This window comes from Ochlerotatus camptorhynchus, unplaced genomic scaffold (genome assembly GCF_037179485.1).
Source record: "Ochlerotatus camptorhynchus isolate MF236.1 unplaced genomic scaffold, CSIRO-AGI_Acam_v1.1 ptg000361l, whole genome shotgun sequence".
Taxonomy (NCBI): domain Eukaryota; kingdom Metazoa; phylum Arthropoda; class Insecta; order Diptera; family Culicidae; genus Ochlerotatus; species Ochlerotatus camptorhynchus.
In genome coordinates, this window is record NW_027040849.1 from 2,478,824 (window position 1) to 2,497,493 (window position 18,670).

Below are 18,670 nucleotides of genomic sequence, written 5' to 3' on the forward strand. Positions count from 1 at the left end.
AAGGCCTTGGAGCGTGGCCTCAATCCGTTCGAACGAGGGAAGATGCAGTGACTCATGAGTCCACCCCGACAGCTAGTGCGTAGCTATAAAGTGTTGTGTAATTTTGCCTTGTAACTAGTAGGAAGAATGGACCAACCGGTAGTGCGAGTGCTTGCTATTACCGAAGAACACCTGCTAGATCCTCACCTGTTAGAGTTCCACCCCGGATATCCGCCAGTAAAGAGCCATGTCGGGAATCATCGTCTCGTCATTGTCGTCAGTCGCCACTCGCCGTAGTATATTGGGGGGTAAGCTGCACTCCACTTTCGGCTACTTGTTGCATCAAGTTGTAATTATTACATACATACATTAACGGATGACACTGTCCGGCTCAATATGTAAACTTTGACAAACGAATAAAAAAAAAACTCCTGTAACGCAGTGGTAAACGAAAAGCAATTGAAGAAAATTACTCGAAAATACAACGAAAGCAATACCCATCCTGTGAAATTGAAGCAAAATAAAAAGCAAACACCTACATAACCGATAGCAGTAGTTTGGAATGAAATTCCCCCCGTTTTTAAGCGTTACGATCAAAGATTATAGCAATAAATATTTTATACTCGAAAACTTTTAAAACTAAACAAATAAAAATAAATCAATACCGGTGCAACTAAATCGAGTGAAAAGCAATATTCCAATCTCCAAATCGTGCAAAGCAAGCAAGTAAGCAAGGTGGCATCGCCAAACGTGTGGAAGGAAGTGAGGAACTCGCCCAAAACTACCCCATAACAACAAGTGTTTTACGATTGTTTTCCCTAAACACATAAATATACACATTGACTCACCTATATTGGTCCCCTGTCACCCCCTTTGTCAACTCTGTGTCCACCACCCCCAGGAGCTACCACCCCCAGCGGCAAAGTCACAGGAGCCGCAAAACGCTCACCCACACAGAGTCAGGCAGTACGAAATACAAACATTACACACCAGGAAAAATCAACAACAACTCGAACCAGGGCAAACCATCAAGCGCCCGAAAGCAAGAGCAGCAGGTCAACCCGTCTCGCTCCGCTGCACAAGTGCTCTGCACACCAACACACATACACACACACCAACCAACAGTCGTCAGTGAAACGCGAACATTTCCCGACCCTGGATTCCCCCGACGCGACGCGACACGACGCTGGCGGGGCGGCACGACGAAGGATTCGCGGGGTCCATTAAAACATATTTCATAAATCCAACAAGTGTGTTGTTTTTCGGAACCGTACCTCCTGCTGCCTTTTTTACTACCACCATCGTCTCCTGGATTACTGATTCTCACTAGCAACCCCCACTCACCTCAGCACGGCACAAGGTTACCTTCCAAGCAGGTTTTATTTTTATCGATTTATTAGCCTTCTATCCGGAAGCGAGCGGGCGCACCACCTGCGTGGGTGGTTCTTCAGCCTTAACGCTAGCAACCTCCAGTCCACAACGAAATAAATAACACTATTAGGACGTGGATCAATCCAAACAACATCAGCATGCCTCGTTGCTACATCGTCAAGAAGCAAATAGCAGCTCCGCCACCGACCGTTTCCGTCGGAGGTGGGGTGATTCCCTATGGACGGCTCGCTACTAATGGCCAGCCCGCCGCCATCCAATTCAACAACAACCACTATCATCATCATCAACAACAGCAGCAACAGCACCACCACCAGCAGCAGCAGCAGCAGCAGCACGGCCAGATTACGATTATCGGGGGTGGTGGCACAAACAGTGCAACGGAAGTGGGAAATGTGATTGTGAAGCATACTAGTCACAGCAACAGCAATGGTGGGGTAGTCCCGGGGGGAGTGATCTGTAGTCCCACCCCGGCCGGACCCGGTACCGGAAATGTGATTATACTGAACAGTGTAAGTGTGATCAGTAGTGGTTCTGGTGGCCCGGGGCAACTGGGAAGCGTGATTAGCACCGGTGCAGGCATCAATGGCAGTGCTGGTGGCGGAGGATTAGGGGGAACGGGAATGGGAACGGGAGGAGTGATACAACGAATAGTGGATGAAACAGCAGGACCAACGGGACCGACCAGCCCGACGGAGGCTTGTGTGGCACCGATCTATTACACCAACTTGACCGAAAATCAAAATGGTAAGTCTATATCTATCTTTTATCACATTATGGAATGAATAGGATCAATAAATGGGACCAAAGTATTGCAAATGTACTACATACTTGGAAAAAATCATTTAAATGTAGGTGCTCTGAGAGTGACATATACACACTAATCCAGGCCTCTGTCGTTCGGTAAATTTTGAACTACAGAACTGTTCGGCAAAAGTTTAAAAATCAGTGAAAAATCCAATTATTAAAAAAATTATCCCGAACTTGTACAAAAAAATAAAATTTATATATTTTCTTGATTTCTCATGTGTAACGGTCATTTGAAAATTTTACCGAGTTGTTCTGCTGTTCAAAAACCCGGTAAATTCCTACCGACTTCGGTGATCTGAATCAAGTGTGTACGAGCGTCAATTTTGACATAAAGTTGAGTCATAACAGACGCGAAATATACCTCAATAAAACGTACTTTTCGTCGAGCAACGAACTTTTCAGCCGCGGAGCACATGACATGTTTGTTCAAGTCTCATTCTTTCTGTCAAAGATGGATTCCGTCACGTGTACAATTAGTTATTTCTAAGTATCTACCTGCAAGCATTCAGAAAATCATGTTCGTTCTTTTTGGACCGTTTTTTTTTTTTGGTTTACATTAAAAGAAAATCCACACGTTCGATTTAAGTGTATAAATTTGCTATAGTATAGTATAGTATAGTATAGTATAGTATAGTATAGTATAGTTTGAAATCGTCAGCATAAGACAGCTTCAGGCAACGGATCAAAAAGTGGACGTCATTCAGATACAATAAAAATATGAATGGTCCCACATGACTGCCTTGAGGTACACCAGAAGAAACAGCGAACGGTTGAAAAAAATGATCTCCAATCTTCACTAACATATATCGACCGGTGAGGTATGAGCGAAGCCAATCAAGCAGGGAACCGTGAAAACCAAGTCACTCTAGTTTGGCCACTGCAATCTCGTGCTTGATTTTATCAAAAGCAGCAGAAAGATCGGTGTAGATAACATCCACTTGATGACCTCTTTCCATCTCGCATATGATTGATGATGTGTATTGAACGAGATTTGTAGCGGTCGACCTCTTCGGCATAAGACCGTGTTGTTCAGTCGCGATGTAACTAGAGCATGTGTGTTTTAAATAATCTAGCACCAATAGTTCAAAAAGTTTTGAGACTGCGCATAAAGCAGCGATACCACGGTAGTTGGACACCGACTGCTTATTGCCATTTTTGAAGACAGGGAAAACAAAAGAATCCTTCCAGCAGTCGGGAAAGATCCCAGAATCCAAAGAGAGGTTGAAGATGGATGCTAAAGGTGCGGCCAGCACTCCAATACAGTTCTTAATAACCGCGGAAGGGATTCCATCAGGGCCAGTGCTGAAAGAATGTTTCAAACGAAGGCCTGCTGTACACCATAAAGTACGGGAACATCACTTACGGCGGCTACGATGTGCTCGTTAGGTAAATTTTCTTTGACGAAGACACTGCTGAATTTTTTATTTATTTATTTTTTTTTTTCTTTTGGTTTGTTTTTTTCGTCGATCTTGTTTTCCGTGCTGAGCACCAATGCTACCGACGTGCCAGGAAGGTAGCTCCCACACCTGGACCCTACCTATCGACCCATCAACTCATGAACCGGGGACCAACGGCTTTACTTCCCCTCCGAAGGAAGGCGTGATCAGAGATGTTATGCCTCAGAACCAGGCCTGTTGGGGTGAGAGGTAATCACGCTTACCACTACACCACCGGGTAAGCCCGATTCCTTCCGTTGATCGTTCACATGGTTCCAGAAGCTCTTGGGATTTGCTTTGAGTTTAGTTTGTAGATGGCACTGATGGGCTTGATAAAGCTGTTTGTTGAGCCGCTTGTACTGTTTGTTAACGAGGTTGTACTTCCTCTTCGATGCATCCGTTAAAAGTTTACAAAATGTCTTCAAGGCAGCTCGTTTGGATGACTTCAGTCGCTTGAGTCGGTGGTTGGTCCAAGGAGGGTTTCTAGATATGGGTGGAGTTGTCATGGGTACAAACTGGTCGATCGCATACACGACAATATTCGAGAAAATAAAAGAGGCAGCATTCGCGTCACGATCTCGGAGTTCATCGTCCCAGCTGATGTTTTCGAAAAAGGTTGCCATTCCCTCGAGGTCAGTCCTACGTTTAACTAGTGGTTCGGGTGCCTCTTGAACTCAAAGATTGGGATTTAGAAAGTGACAGCTCTACCGCAGCTACAATAGCCCATTTCAAGAACGCAAGCATTCCGAAGCTATTTTCACACATAATAAAGCCCGATTCAAAGTAAATTTGGACGCATTCAAGTGATCATAACTCAAGAACTAAACAATATACACGGTAGATCAAAACGTCAAACAAAAGGGTATTTATTCAGCTTTCAAACGATATATAACAAGTTATTACATTTCACCGTTTCGAACGAACTGTCGCACTTTACTTGTGATTGATGCCATCATGATCTGCACAGTCGTTGGTGACACTGTACCGGCGAACTTATTCCACTTTAAACGCATTTGTTGTGCATTTGTCACTTATTTACCGCATCCTCGAAGTTTTTGCTTAACAATTGCCCAATATTTTTCGATCCGTCTGAACTCAGGGCAATTCGGAGGATTAATCTCTTTGGCGACGAAATTAACATTGTTTACAGCATACCATTCTAGTACCTCCTTAGAGTAGTGGCAGCTGGCTAGATCCGGTCAAAACATAACTTTGGTCTTGTGTTGCCGAATGAAGGGTAAAATCCGCTTTTTCAGACACTCTTTAATGTAAACCTTCGACGTCATTGTGTGAGATGTGATGAAAACCTTGGTTTTCAGGCCACAACTGCAGATTCCTTGTCAAATCATTAGTTTCCGAGCAAACTTATCACCAAAAACAAATTTATACCTGGAAGGGACATCCCCACTACCAGTTGCCAGGTAAAATTTTCGTCCGGGGATTTTTTTATAATCCATTTTGACATATGTTTCGTCATCCATTAAAATACAGCCAACAAATTTCGTCAAAACTCGTTCGTATAGTAATCGTGCTCGCTTTTTGGCCACTAAATTTTGTTTCAGGGAGTAATTCGGATGTTAACTAGCACAAAAAGACTTATATCCTTCTCTTGAAAGGATGTTACGCACGGTGGAAAAGTTGGAATCGTATTGTTTTGCCAAATCACGTATGGAGACACCTTTCTCCTCAGCTCTTTGTCCCTAGTGCCACTTTTATGATAGATGCACTGTGCTCTATCCACACTCAGAGTATCCTTGTAACGTTTGATTACAAGACTCACCGTTGACTTTGGGAATTTTAACACTATTGCTATTTTTGAGGCAGACCACGAAGGGTTCTCTAGATGTTTGTGAACAATTAATTTTCTTTTCGAAAAAAAAACTTTTCACCAATTTCTTCGTCAATGAAACATCAACAAATACCTGTCAAACGTTTTTTGTTCCAACCACCAGGGGCGCGGTGGTGTATTAAACCGTGCGTCCAGATTTATTTTGAATCGAGCTTTAAGCTCCAGTCCAATACATTATCAATGCAAATATACACCGTTGATAATGTACTGAAACTTTCAATCAAGCAGTAGTGCAATACTTGATTGACGCGTATCTAGTAAGTTTTGAAATGATCATCTTGAATTAGATGGATATTTTCTATCGAAGACAGAGGAACGAAAAGGTAAATAAACTTAGTGAGCGTAACTACGCGTAGGTTAAAACAGTCGGCATCACATGGAACGGTTAAGAATTTGAAAATTTTCACTTAATGCACTTTTCAACATCACTTCTGTACTTTCAAATTAACACTTCTTAAAAATGAAATTGTAAATTTATAAGATTTTCACTTGAACGAAAACGACGCAGCAAAACAAAAACACGTCATTTTCGCAGAGTGACCTACTTCGATCACTCAAGAAAGCGTCCATTTTGACCGATTTCTCTTTAAACTAAAAAAAAACCACTTAGCTTAATTTGGAACGAAATAAAATTACTTACGCAAATACATTTCATCGAGACAAAATTAGACCTAAACGAAAGAAGTGGTGCTTATAGTGCTTTTATTTTATGAAATATGTGTGCTACAATTAAATGCTCATTATTTAATTTATAAGAACTATTTAGTACTATTTATAGTGGATTGCGCACATGGGGAGTGCGACGAAAAGTGCGCCTAGCGAAAGAAACGCAAACCCTAGCAAGACGATACAATGTAAAAAAATGGGCAATTACGACGAAGTAGCGCTCTACCCTACCCTATCAATTCTTCGGCCAGTTCTAGCAGACACAAAATAAATCAAGTCATTCCGCCAAATAAACAACAAACATCTCCGCCATCCAGTTCAAACCTACTAGCTCACCGCAGTTGTACCCAGATAAGTGACAATAACGAGTCCGCGATAAGGATTTGAATGGTTTAATTCAATCAGCATAACTTGCAACCCGGTTATCGTGTGCGTTATCAAATTAGTTTGCGTCCGTCGGTCGTTGTGAAGTTGTACTCCACGGCTCACGCACCGCCCGGAGGAAGGACATTGCCATAAAAATCGTCCACCCCGCTGAAGGAAATGCTCACGAATGCAGACCCGCCTGTTGGTCTCGCCCGACTTGAACACGACAGTCGGTGATGATAGTGAAAGTTTGTGCTTTGACCATGGGTGCTGCACACGCAGCACGCTGTAGACGAAAGATTGTTGCTTGGGTGGATGGACTTTTGGCTTTCTTAAGGATCTAAAGCAACCGATAGGAGGCGGCTGGTCAAATTTATATTTAGTTAATTAGCGTTTTCCTTCTAGCCTAGGCTAGCCGGTAGTTTCTCGGAAGCTTATCAGAGGCTCAAGATTACGACTTTATGACCTGGTGTTAGTGGAAGAACGTTCTCTTTCGAGGTCAGCATAAATGATTGTGGCACGCCACGACAAATTTACGTTGTTGCTCACTTCAAGTAGAGAAGAATGACAAAGTCTGCCCTATCACCATCATATTCTGCTAGAAAGCTTCGACGTCCAGAACTTTAACGCCTAGTTGGCTGAAAACTCCTCCCAGACGCACCCGGTGATCGATTTTCCACGTCACCATAACTGCAACTTTCTTCTCAATCACCCGATAATCACAGGCTTTCGCGTTGGCCGTTGCCATTAATTAGTGCTCGTGTCACATTCAATTAACCGAATTTAGAATTGAACATGACGTTTTTATTAATTTCCCTTTCGTCCGCCCATCCAGCCCACGGCCGAGGCCCAAGAAGGACTCACTAACTCGTAACACGGAAAAAGGAAAAGCTCCGTTACACACGCAACCACACGAGCACGGACACCGACCTTTTCCGACCGGGTGCACTTCCGTCTCCACACAGGCGCAGGGGCTCATTAGGATGACGACTACGGCGGTGCGGCGGTGTGGGGTCTAGCTGGAATTGGAACAAAAACGCGACATTGGGTTGGGACTGCAAGCAGGTATGGGAGCTAGCGACACAAGCCAGATGCGTTTGAGCTATGTTAGTTGTTTTTGGGTGGTTGGGTAATATTTCTATTAGCACTTATAACATCAGCAAGGAATAATTTAAACCATTAATCTATGTATGTACGCCTATCGAGGAGCTGTTGTTGATGCTCAGAGAAGAAACAATTTATGTCTAATTTATTTATATATACATGCGATTAGAGGGATTGCCTAATCTTGTTTGTATGGATTTAATGTAGGGGCAACAGATAGCCTAGTCAGTAAAGGTACGGTATTACTAAGCCGGAGGTGGTGGGCTCGATTCCCCGGTTGGGTTGAGGAAATCATTCGGGATGGAAATTTGCATCGAGTATCATTGTGCTAGCCACAAAATACCTATACAAATTCTGATGAATGTGGGCTGTCTTAGTGGAATACCTGTATAATACGAGAGAGAAGGATTAGTGATTTAAGGTGATACTCTAAGGAAGCCTTAGCGTGAAACTTCAAAGGCACAAATGTCCTACCTGAGTACCTGATGGGCGACGATTCGTTGAATTCAAATCTGCGCCGAACGAAGTAACCGTCTCCATTGGTCTCGGTCCTGAGCCAATCGCTTCCAGTCGCCTTGGACGTTCAAGGACCTAATGACCTCCTCAACTGCACAAAGCCAACGCGTGCGTGGCCTACCCCGAAGCTGACGTCCTCTTTCGGGTTCCCTGCTGAACATTGACTTTGCTTGACGCTCTTCCGGCATTCGTGCCACATGCCCAGCCCACTGTAGCCTGCCGTGTTTTATAAGCTTCACAATATCCATGCCGTTATATACTTGGTACAACTCGTGGTTCATGCGACGCCGCCAGATGCTATTTTCCAGTTTACCGCCGAGTATTGTTTGCAGCACTTTACGCTCAAAGACACCGAAAGCTCTCCGATCGGCCTCTTTCAATGCCCACGATTCGTGGCCATAAAGGGCTACCGGCTGAATCAACGTCTTGTACAGCGCGAATTTCGTTTTCGAGGCACAAATGTCAGCTTCCACAAAACATACAAATTTGAAACTGCTACTCTCTGTTTGTACTAGCGCAGCAAACAAGGAGTAGCAATTTCAAATTTGTATGTTTTGTGGAGGCTGACATTTGTGCCTTTAAAGTTTCACGCTAAGGCTTCCTTAGAGTATCACCTACCTTATTTGCTTATCCTTGACAGATACGCGTGTTTCGTCTACAATGTGCAGACTTCTTCAGTGTCCTGTACTAATACTCGACTGAAGAAAAACATCGCATTTACCGAATATATATTAACACAGATACATTTTCACTAAGAAACTAGGTAAACTTAAATTTAATTTCCTGTGGGAACAGGTACTCCGCTGTTTACTCGTTGATGTGTCCTAGGTAGTAACTTGAAAAGCCATGTGTGTCCGTTTCCCTGATCCCTGTTGAGTAAAGTTGAATTACGATGTTTGTTGATCTCGAGGTTCTCTGCAACATGCAATTTCCATGATACGGTCCGTAAAATCGTGATGTCCTCCGTCGATAGTTGGTGGTCCTCTGTGAAGATGTGTTCTGCAACCTTTGATTTTAAATCATATGTTAGGCCTTTTTCGTCTTACTTTTTGGCCTTATTAACCTCCGCCATATGTTCTTTAAATCTAAAGTTCTCTTGATTTGTCCTACATATACTTTGTTACAATGATTACAGCTTATTTTATATACACCTGCTTTCCCTTAAAACATTAACTGGGTCTTTAGTGGATCCTAACAATGATTTCAACTGGTTATGTCTACTGGTGAATGCTAAATCTAATCCGAATTGTTTTAACTATGGTCTTAGCTTACAAGTAATATCTTGATCAAATGGAACGGACACTCATTTCAATGGTTCTGGTGCTGCGATGAAGGTTGTAAGTAATCTCCTTTGTAGAATTCTCGTTGTTTTATCGATGATTGCCTGGATTGTGGTCTCCTTGTATCCGTTGAGTGTTGCTGTTTCGAAGATGTACTGTAATTCCTTAACCTTTCCTGTATCGCTGAGTGGAAGAGTCTGCATTCGATGAATCATGTGGTGAAAGGCGGCCATTTTCTGCCGTTCTTTCCAAAAGATTTTGTCTTGAATGCGGCTCGAATATCGCTGCATGAAAGGTCACAAACAGAAGAGTCGACCCGTAAGCCCATTGAAAATATAAAATTCTACAAGCGAGCGGCTTGCTGGCAAGCATTTCTTTCCATATAGCCAAACAAAATTGAATTTCAGAGTCAAACGAACTGTTAACATGTGGAGCCAAACAGACAAGCATTTCGATTGTGGAGATTATTGAAATCACTAAAAATACTCAAAGATTTGTGTTTTCAGATGCGCTATTCAATAAATAAATAAGTTGAATAAAACAGAAAAAAAACCTTATATTCCGTTTAATTCCACTTAAGGGGTGTTCAACTACGTAGAAAGTTTTTTTTTATTCTTGCCCTACCCCTCCCCCTTTGTAGAAAATTGTCCATGAACAATTTTTAAAATTTGCATGGGCCGTGAATAATCCCCCCCCCCCCTCACTAAGCTGTCGTAGTTAATCAACAGCCACTAATTAACTAATTAATGTTGGTATCCATGACAGATACGTCCCAAGTAACATTTTAAGTTTTATAGAGTAATACAAAGCTAAAATAAAACAACATTCATAAAACCCTAGTCAAGCCTACTTTGCTACTTACATCCACTAAAACCTCATTAAGACTAGAATCTTTCTAGATAGCCCTTCCTGGAGAAGGTTCTGATGGGTATATTTTCGGAGCTCTTCAAGATTGAATTACTGCAAAAAGGTTGCATAACGGTTGAGGACCATTTGAAACCCGTATTTAAGGGCAAGTTCACCGCTCCGAAAAAAATAATAACGTTTTTATTTTTCTAAAAATATTGAAAAAAAAATGTATCAAAAATTTTAAAAAATCACATTTTTTCTAATTTTTCAAAGAAAATTCACGAGCATAAACATTCATTATGGCATAAAATTGGACTTAAAAAACCACAAAACATCGACTTTTTGGTTTTTCTGAGAGTCCAATTTTTTTTTCATGATGAGATAGAAAACATATTTTTACATGTAATTTTTGACAAAAATGTAAGGAAGAAACTTGATTTTTGATAATTTTTTCCGATATTTTTAGAAAAATAAAAACGTACCGAAAATATTTTTTTTTTTTATTTTCGGGCCGGTAAGCTTCCCCTTAAGCTACAATAAAAACTATTTGGCAACAATAAAAACCTTTTTGAAGCCATTTTTCCTAATGTTGGCAGCTTCTCCCGCGTAGTAGATTACGGCTGTTCGCTGAGCCATCAACCGCTGTAACAAATAATACGTAGAATTCCACCTGGTGCAGACATCCTGAAGAAGTTTACGTTCTGGCAATTCATATTTGGTTTGTATTTCACGCAACTTGTTGCAGGCCAACGGAGAATGGTTACGATGTTACGAGATGTAGTAACCAGATTACTTACCGATTTCTGACACTCGAGGGCGTCAACATCTACCAGCTACAAAGAATGAATGAATCAACCAGCATTTGGCAACTCCGCCCTGTCCAATACACTGAAGTCTTTTTTTACACGGTTTTTTTTTGCGCGGTTTTTTTACACGGTTTTTTTTTACACTGTTTTCCACGATTTACACGGTACGTTTTTAACGATTTCTCGACAACGATACCACCTATCGACTTGTCACATTATCCGTTTCAAGCTATTTCTAATCGAATGGCATACTTAAAAAAAATCACAATTTTTGGTGTAAATACAGAAATTTTTAAAATATGTCTATATGGACCATATCATGCTTTAATTACAAATGGCATCAAAATCCGATTTTTTAAAAATATTTAAGCATGCGAAAAATCAAAATCTCGTAGGTTTTTTTTTTACACGGTACGTATCCCCCGTGTTAAAAAGACCTGAGTGTACTTCAATCATGATGGCAGCGTTATCACATAGAATGAGATGCACAAGTATGTTCCATTCAGCCAATATTTCGTGAATTTTTAAACCAATCCGCATGAATTCATTTGTCGTCTAGCCAGTCATGTCTGCAACATGTGTCGTCTAATCACCTATTAAACTGATGACAGCTCTGTTGCTTGGCCAAGACCAAATGTCTGTAGTAGATGATTCCTTTTCGAGGCAGTAGTTCCTGTATAGTTCTTCTGCATTTTGCAAAAAATAAGATCGGATCACCTTGGAGAAATGCTTGTGGCTGGGAATCTGCACCACAAGAAAATGGTTTATAGGCAATATAAAATTTGCGATGTGTTTAACTTAAAGGGTGATACGGTCAAAATTTGGTCAAGGGAAAACGCGTGTAAATCGGTGAAATCGTTTATTTAAAAAATCAAATTAAATTTCTTTTTCAAGTTCAATTAATATAAAATTCAGAAAAAAATATTCAGTTAGGCTTCCGCTTTTCCAAATCCGAATTGCCGGGCCTTACGCTTGACCCCTGCCATCAGATTTTGTACAGCCACCTTGTCCACCTTCTTCGCCGCAGAAAGCCAGTTTGCCTTGAACTGCTGCTCGCCCTTAGCAGTTTTTTTGGTCTTCTTTAGGTTCCGCTTGACAATAGCCCAGTATTTCTCAATTGGGCGGAGCTCTGGCGTGTTGGGAGGGTTCTTGTCCTTGGGAACCACCTGCACGTTGTTGGCGGCGTACCACTCCATGGCCTTTTTACCGTAATGGCAAGATGCCAAATCCGGCCAAAACAGTATGGAACAACCGTGTTTCTTCAGGAAAGGCAGCAGACGTTTATTCAAACACTCTTTCACGTAAATTTCTTGGTTGACAGTCCCGGAAGCTATGAAAATGCTGCTTTTCAAGCCACAGGTACAGATGGCTTGCCAAACCAGATATTTCTTTGCGAACTTTGACAGTTTCATGTGCTTGAAAACATCTGCTACCTTTCCCCTTCCTTTTGCCGTATAAAACTCCTGTCCCGGAAGCTGCTTGTAGTCGGCTTTGACGTAGGTTTCGTCGTCCATTACCACGCAGTCAAACTTCGTCAGCATCGTCGTGTACAGCCTCCGGGATCGCGCTTTGGCCGTCGTATTTTGTTTATCATCGCGATTTGGAGTCACTACCTTCTTGTAAGTCGATAGTCCGGCTCGTTTTTTGGCTCGATGCACGGTTGTAGACGATACATCCAGCTTATTTGCGGCATCTCGGAGAGAGAGGTTACGGTTTCGCTTGAAACTACCGGCAACTCTCTTTGTCGTCTCAGCGGCTTCCGGTTTTCGATTTCCCCCCGATCCAGACTTCCTGGCTGTCGACAAACGTTCCCCAAACACTTTAATTACATTTGTAACGGTTGATTTGGCAACTTTTAGCGATTTTGCCAACTTTGCGTGCGAGTAGCTCGGATTTTCGCGATGCTCGAGCAAAATTTTGATACGCTGCTCTTCTTGCTTGGACGGCATTTTGACAACTGAAGAGTGAATTCCAAAATCAAAATAGGAGCAACATTCTACACACACACACCTTCAAAATGAGGGGTGTTCAGGTTTTTTAAATGCAAAATTGAAAGAAATACGTCAAGTTGATATTGACCAAATTTTAACCGTATCACCCTTTACCTGATATTTCGGCTGCACTGTTGCCATTAATAGACGAAAACCTTCGTTCTCCACCTGAATATCCTGAACGGCTGAATATCCAAAGCAAACATCTCAGCAATAGCGGTGGTAACTTCTTCAGCTTTGCAAGATTTAGGATCCCATTTTTCTGCTGCACTAAAACATTCCTTTATTGTCGTTTGAGTAAGTCCATCCTTGGATTTCGATGATTTTCGTTCCAATTCCTTAGCGCGGTATACTTCGTGAAGTTCCTGAAGCAGTTTCAGATGATTGATCATCGCCGAGTTCGTTGCATTCTTACCAATTCCACGACGGGAGAGTGTGGAATTGCACTCGACATATTTGGCATTTTTTCCACCGTCGATTTCTTGAAAATATTCCCGAATTGCTTAACGCTTATCACTCATTTTACTCATTTGATTTGAAAATTGAAAACTTCGATAACGACACAAACTTCATTTTCTTCTTCTTCATTTCTTTATTTAACGTCGGTCTCTGTTCCGCAATCTAGTACCAATGACCGACAGATATCGATTGCTATCCATTGACGCCAATCGAATGTGCAGGAAGGCAGCTTCCACACCTGCGTAGGATATCGCACCCATTCATCACGCATTGGCCGGGACCAACGGCTTTACTTCCCTTCCGAAGGAAGACGTACCAAAGATTTGAACACTCATCGTCATCACTCAGCTTCGGCAGCTTCATACCCCGTACAGACTATGGCTTATATCATGTAATAGAGGCTGTCTTGCCATAGGCACTCATGCATCTAGTTTTCACTGGAAATCCTATGTATAAGTGCTCTTTACAAGACAGCCTATATTACATGATATAAGCCATAGTCTGTACAGGGTATCAGTTTACGATTTCATTCGCCGTCATTGAAAAATACCTTCGTTATAAAATAGAAAAGTAATCAGTACTTCAACATAATTTTTGAAAAGCCAATAGCGTGCAGTGTTGGCCAATGAAAACAGCATATTTTATTATGATTGTTTAGCAATGATTTCGATATGTTGCGTTTTTTTCAAAGATATTTATTTAACAAGATATCCCACTAATCAAGTCCTCGAACAAGGCAATGGATACACTATCCTTATGTGATCGCAGTGGCATCTGGTGAGTGCACATTGAAACAGTTGGGAGTCCCCCGCCAACGTCACCACCAGGGCTCAATAAATGACAGGTGTCAGTATGACATATGCCAGCGTGGACGTTCATGATAAGCCGAGTAAAGAGGATGATCGATGTCATCATTATTATATTGCGATAGCAAGATTCTCACTTCGTTATGATTGCATCGATTTTCAATCATTACCACGTTATACGCATCAGAAACGCTTGAGAAAACAATCACCACCGGTATCAGGAAGATGCATTGTTTATAAATGCAGATAGGTCCCTTCGAAAAAGTAATCGAGAATTGAAGATTTATGAAGCTGTTGCTCAACATAATAGAAATTGCATAGAAATATACATGGAAAAAACGCAACTTATCGAAATCATTGCTAAACAAACGTAATAAAATAGGCAGTTTTCATTGCCCTAACGCAGCGTTTCTGATGCGTATAACGTGGTAATGAAAATCGATGCAATCATAACGAAGTGAGAATCTTGCTATCGCAATATAATGATGATGACATCGATCATCCTCTTCCCTCGGCTTATCATGAACGTCCACGCTGGCATATGTCATACTGACACCTGTCATTTATTGAGCCCTGGTGGTGAAGTTGGCGGGGGACTCCCACTTGTTTCAATGTGCACTCACCAGATGGCACTGCAATCACATAAGGATGGCGTTTCCATTGCTTTGTTCGAGGACTTGATTAGTGGGATGTCTTGTTAATTAAATATCTTTGCTTCAACGCAACCAACAGCGGAAAGAGAAAGCAAGCTTATTTTTCGTTGCGGTCGGCGAGCAAAATCTTGACAGTTCCTGACACCGAGAAAAAAAATAATAAAAGCTACAAGCGAGTTTTTTTTTCGTGGCAAATTTTAACCGTGGCTTATCATATCTGAATTAACAATAGAAAAGGACCTATTAGCATTTGTAAACAAATCGTTCTAATGCTCGTGCCCATAGGGGAAACTTTTTCTTACCCGATGATAGTGTTGGTTTGCGTGGGCGGCCTTCGCATTGTGATGAAAGGGTCTCAGTACGGTTTGTTTACAAATGCAGCAAAAGATAGTCTGGTGGTTTTTCAAGTATGCTGCCGAATATTCAGTTTACGTGTATTGCATAGAGCATGCATTTAGTATTCGGCCAATGGCCGAATAGTGCTATTCGGTGCTGCTGTTTATCAGCTCGAATAGTACAATATACTCGGAAGTTTATTGTCTTCAGAAATTAATATTGTCATTCATCGGTTCCCCGACATGTTCTGACCAGATCTTGAGAGTTGTTATTGCAGCAGTGATGTGCTACAATAGGATCCAGATTGTTCAGATGGACTTAACCCACCCAATTGTCCCCAGTCCAGGTTGATTGAGAAATGTTGGGAGTCTACGAAATGAATGCTAAAGGTAAATGGTAAAGCCATCAATAGATTTTCCCTTACAAGGATTCAGGAGTCATTTTTGATAATAAGTTGCGGTTTGTATTGCTCATTAGCCCGAAGTGTCCTAGAGTATACCGTACAGGTTTAGACTCCGTATCATCATGTTCATGTCCAACGAATCGAACAAGTTCACAAACGCTTTATGGGGTCTACCTTTGAATGGTCCCTTCAACCTATCACCTTACGATCAACGGTGTGCGCTTATTGGAATGCAAACCTTAGAAAGCAGATGGTTGAAGCTCCAGAGATTGTACATCTTCGACATTTTAGCCGGCAACATCGACTGTATCAGTATACTTCAGAATATGTGCTTACATGAACCTGCCCGCCAGCTACGAAATCAGCAAACCATGTGGATTCCTATCCACCGAACCAACTACGTCCAACATAATCCATTAGACGCTTGCTGCAGAGCCTTCAATGAAGTCGTCCATGTATTTGATTTCAACATTAGTAAATTAGTCTATAAGAAAAGGATTAATATGATTTTAAGCAGTCTGTACGACAATGTGGTCAAAGGTGGTGAAGTATAAATAAATAAATAAATAAATAAAGCCCAACATTAGATTTGCCAATTTTAATCCGAAATATACACGGTCGTTTTTGTTTCACTTCTACATTGTAGTTAAGACTTCACTTACTTTCTTTTAACTTATCGTTATCGTTGATAGTAGTAAGCAGTCATTATTAATACATAAACGAATATTAATTACCTATCGTCCACCATCGGCGCGATGAAAAAAAAATCCCTTTCCAAACCGCTCAAAAATTAAGAAAGCACCTTACACCAACAACAACAATTCTTGCCCACATCCGGCTTCTATATTTTTTTTCGGAGGTAATTGTTAAGCGATTAACTTTTCTCAGCCGCCAGTCCAGGGTAGGTTTACCTTTCGAGTAGTTACACGCCGCAACCGACTGACTGGCACCCGATCCGCTGGGGTTCAACGATTCATCACAACGAACCTACCTGTGGGATCCAACAACCCTCGAAGTCGAAAAAAAAATTATGAAATCCCCTTAATCTCCTTACTGCAATCCCCTCTGGTGTAAAGGAGCTGACCTGAAAGCAGCCGAGTGGAGTTGCACGGTGGGAGTGTAGTTAGATAGATTTTTGAAAATTCCTGGACTTTTAAGATAAATTGAAATAACATTTATAACAGTGCTTCGAAAATTATATTAACGAAATTTGTAGGTCATGTCCACATAAGATCATTTTTTAAGAGGACTTGTGAGCCGGCAACAAACCCACCGTGGTGCGTCAGGTGGAAAGTTGTTTTTTTTTTTTGTTTCTCTTGCCATACCTCACCAGAAGTAGGGTCAAGCGCTTTAAATTTTCCCGAAAATCTTCATTATCGAAGCGGAAACGATTTGACCGGAAGGGGCGTACCTCGCGAACAAATGGTAGGATACTTCCTCGGTCGGTTGGTTGGGCGGTTGCGGTTTTGGATGTTCGTCCTGCTGCTCCTCTCGTGGATGACGACCAATTCCGGTTTGCCTCTGGGGCGCATCCTAAGAGACAGGCTCGTAGAGCAAAAAAAAAAGAATAGAGAGGCACTAGTAGAAACGAAGGTGAGTGTTGCTGGCACGTTTTGCCGTGCCCGCGGAGGCGCAATCAAACCTTATTCCAATAAAAAGCATATCGCAGGGAAAGCACAGGAGAACGTAAGAAAGTTTCGCCCTCGAGGGGGAAAACTCAGCGACGCGACACAGTGAAAACAGTGAGGTGGGGAGTGGTGCAGGAGGAAAAGGAAACGAATCTTTGTTAATTACACCTGAATAGCCGCAATTAGGGTGTTGATAAAGTTGATGAAGGTTCGCCTAGCTAGAGGCCGAACCGAACCCAGCCCAGATATGAAGTGGGAGAGTTTCGGTCGTGCATGTGCGTGATTTGGTCAACCGGAGATGGAAACACAGAAAAAGGGGGATATCAAGAGGAACCAGTGGAATCGGTTTGGCCTTTTGGGAACTTTGTGGGTCACAGGAAGGAGCAACACACTGCCGGAGATGGCATTCTCGTGTCTGACACTGCTGTGCCCGGGGAACACTTGCTGTATATGCGGTCCGTGTTCCAATCGAGACTGAGGGTGGAATTTTTCTCGTGGTTGCCTGGGTTTGCTAATAAAGTAATTAAACGTTGATCAAGGGAAGTGCTTTTGTAATGATTTCGGAGATGACTTTCGTTTCCGGAGGAACACGAAGTGGATTACTTGTTGGGGAGGAAAACATGTGTGTAGGATTGATTGGCTGGACGGGGAACAGGGTTTGATTTCTTGTAATTGATCAGTCTAGTGGGACTTACACAAGTTCTGGTTAGCTATTGCGATTACACTCGTGAAGTTTGAAGAGGAGATTGGTCTAAATTAAACCGTAACAACAATTTTCCGCTCATCAAGAAGGTAAGAGGTTTCGTTTTAGATAGAACGAAGGAAATCGATCGTTGAAGTGATGACATCGTTAAATTTTCGCAGAGCCTCGACCGAGCCCAGAAAAATTAGCTCTTACAGATTAGGCTTGAAAATTTATATGTTGTCAACATTATAAAAATCCAAATCAAAATCTCCACTAACTGCATATGGTCCTTAAAGGTGCCGTCACACGGCACAAGATTTTTATGCTATCGTTCTCTAAGATATATTTAGCTGTTATAGATCTCTATGTCATAGTTCTATGAGATCCGGGAAACAGTAGTGATGTACTACTATGAAATAAATTAGCATCCAGTATACACACGATTGGATTTCTTTGTACAGATTTTGTTGCTTTCATTAAGTTGCATCATACTAAATTATTGCTGGAAAGATTTCAGATGCTGTCAACGAAGGTTCCAGAGGATTACGACAAAGATGTCAAGTGGTTTCTGCGGAGTTTGCTGACGTTCCCGATGGAGGAGGTTCCAGACAATTTCGGTGAAGATTTCAAATGTTGCCAGCAGTGTTGGCAAAATCATC

At 41.8% G+C, this 18,670-nt stretch overlaps 1 protein-coding gene across 1 annotated transcript in view; it reads left to right on the forward strand.

The window, feature by feature from the left end:
* The first annotated feature begins 1,508 nt into the window (after positions 1-1,508).
* LOC135709461 (myosin-G heavy chain-like) overlaps positions 1,509-18,670 on the forward strand; it is a 113,237-nt gene continuing 96,075 nt past the window's right edge. The window contains exon 1 of the mRNA XM_065231813.1: positions 1,509-2,115. Within this exon, the coding sequence (XP_065087885.1) occupies positions 1,509-2,115 (607 nt within the window). The remainder of the gene's footprint in view (positions 2,116-18,670) is intronic.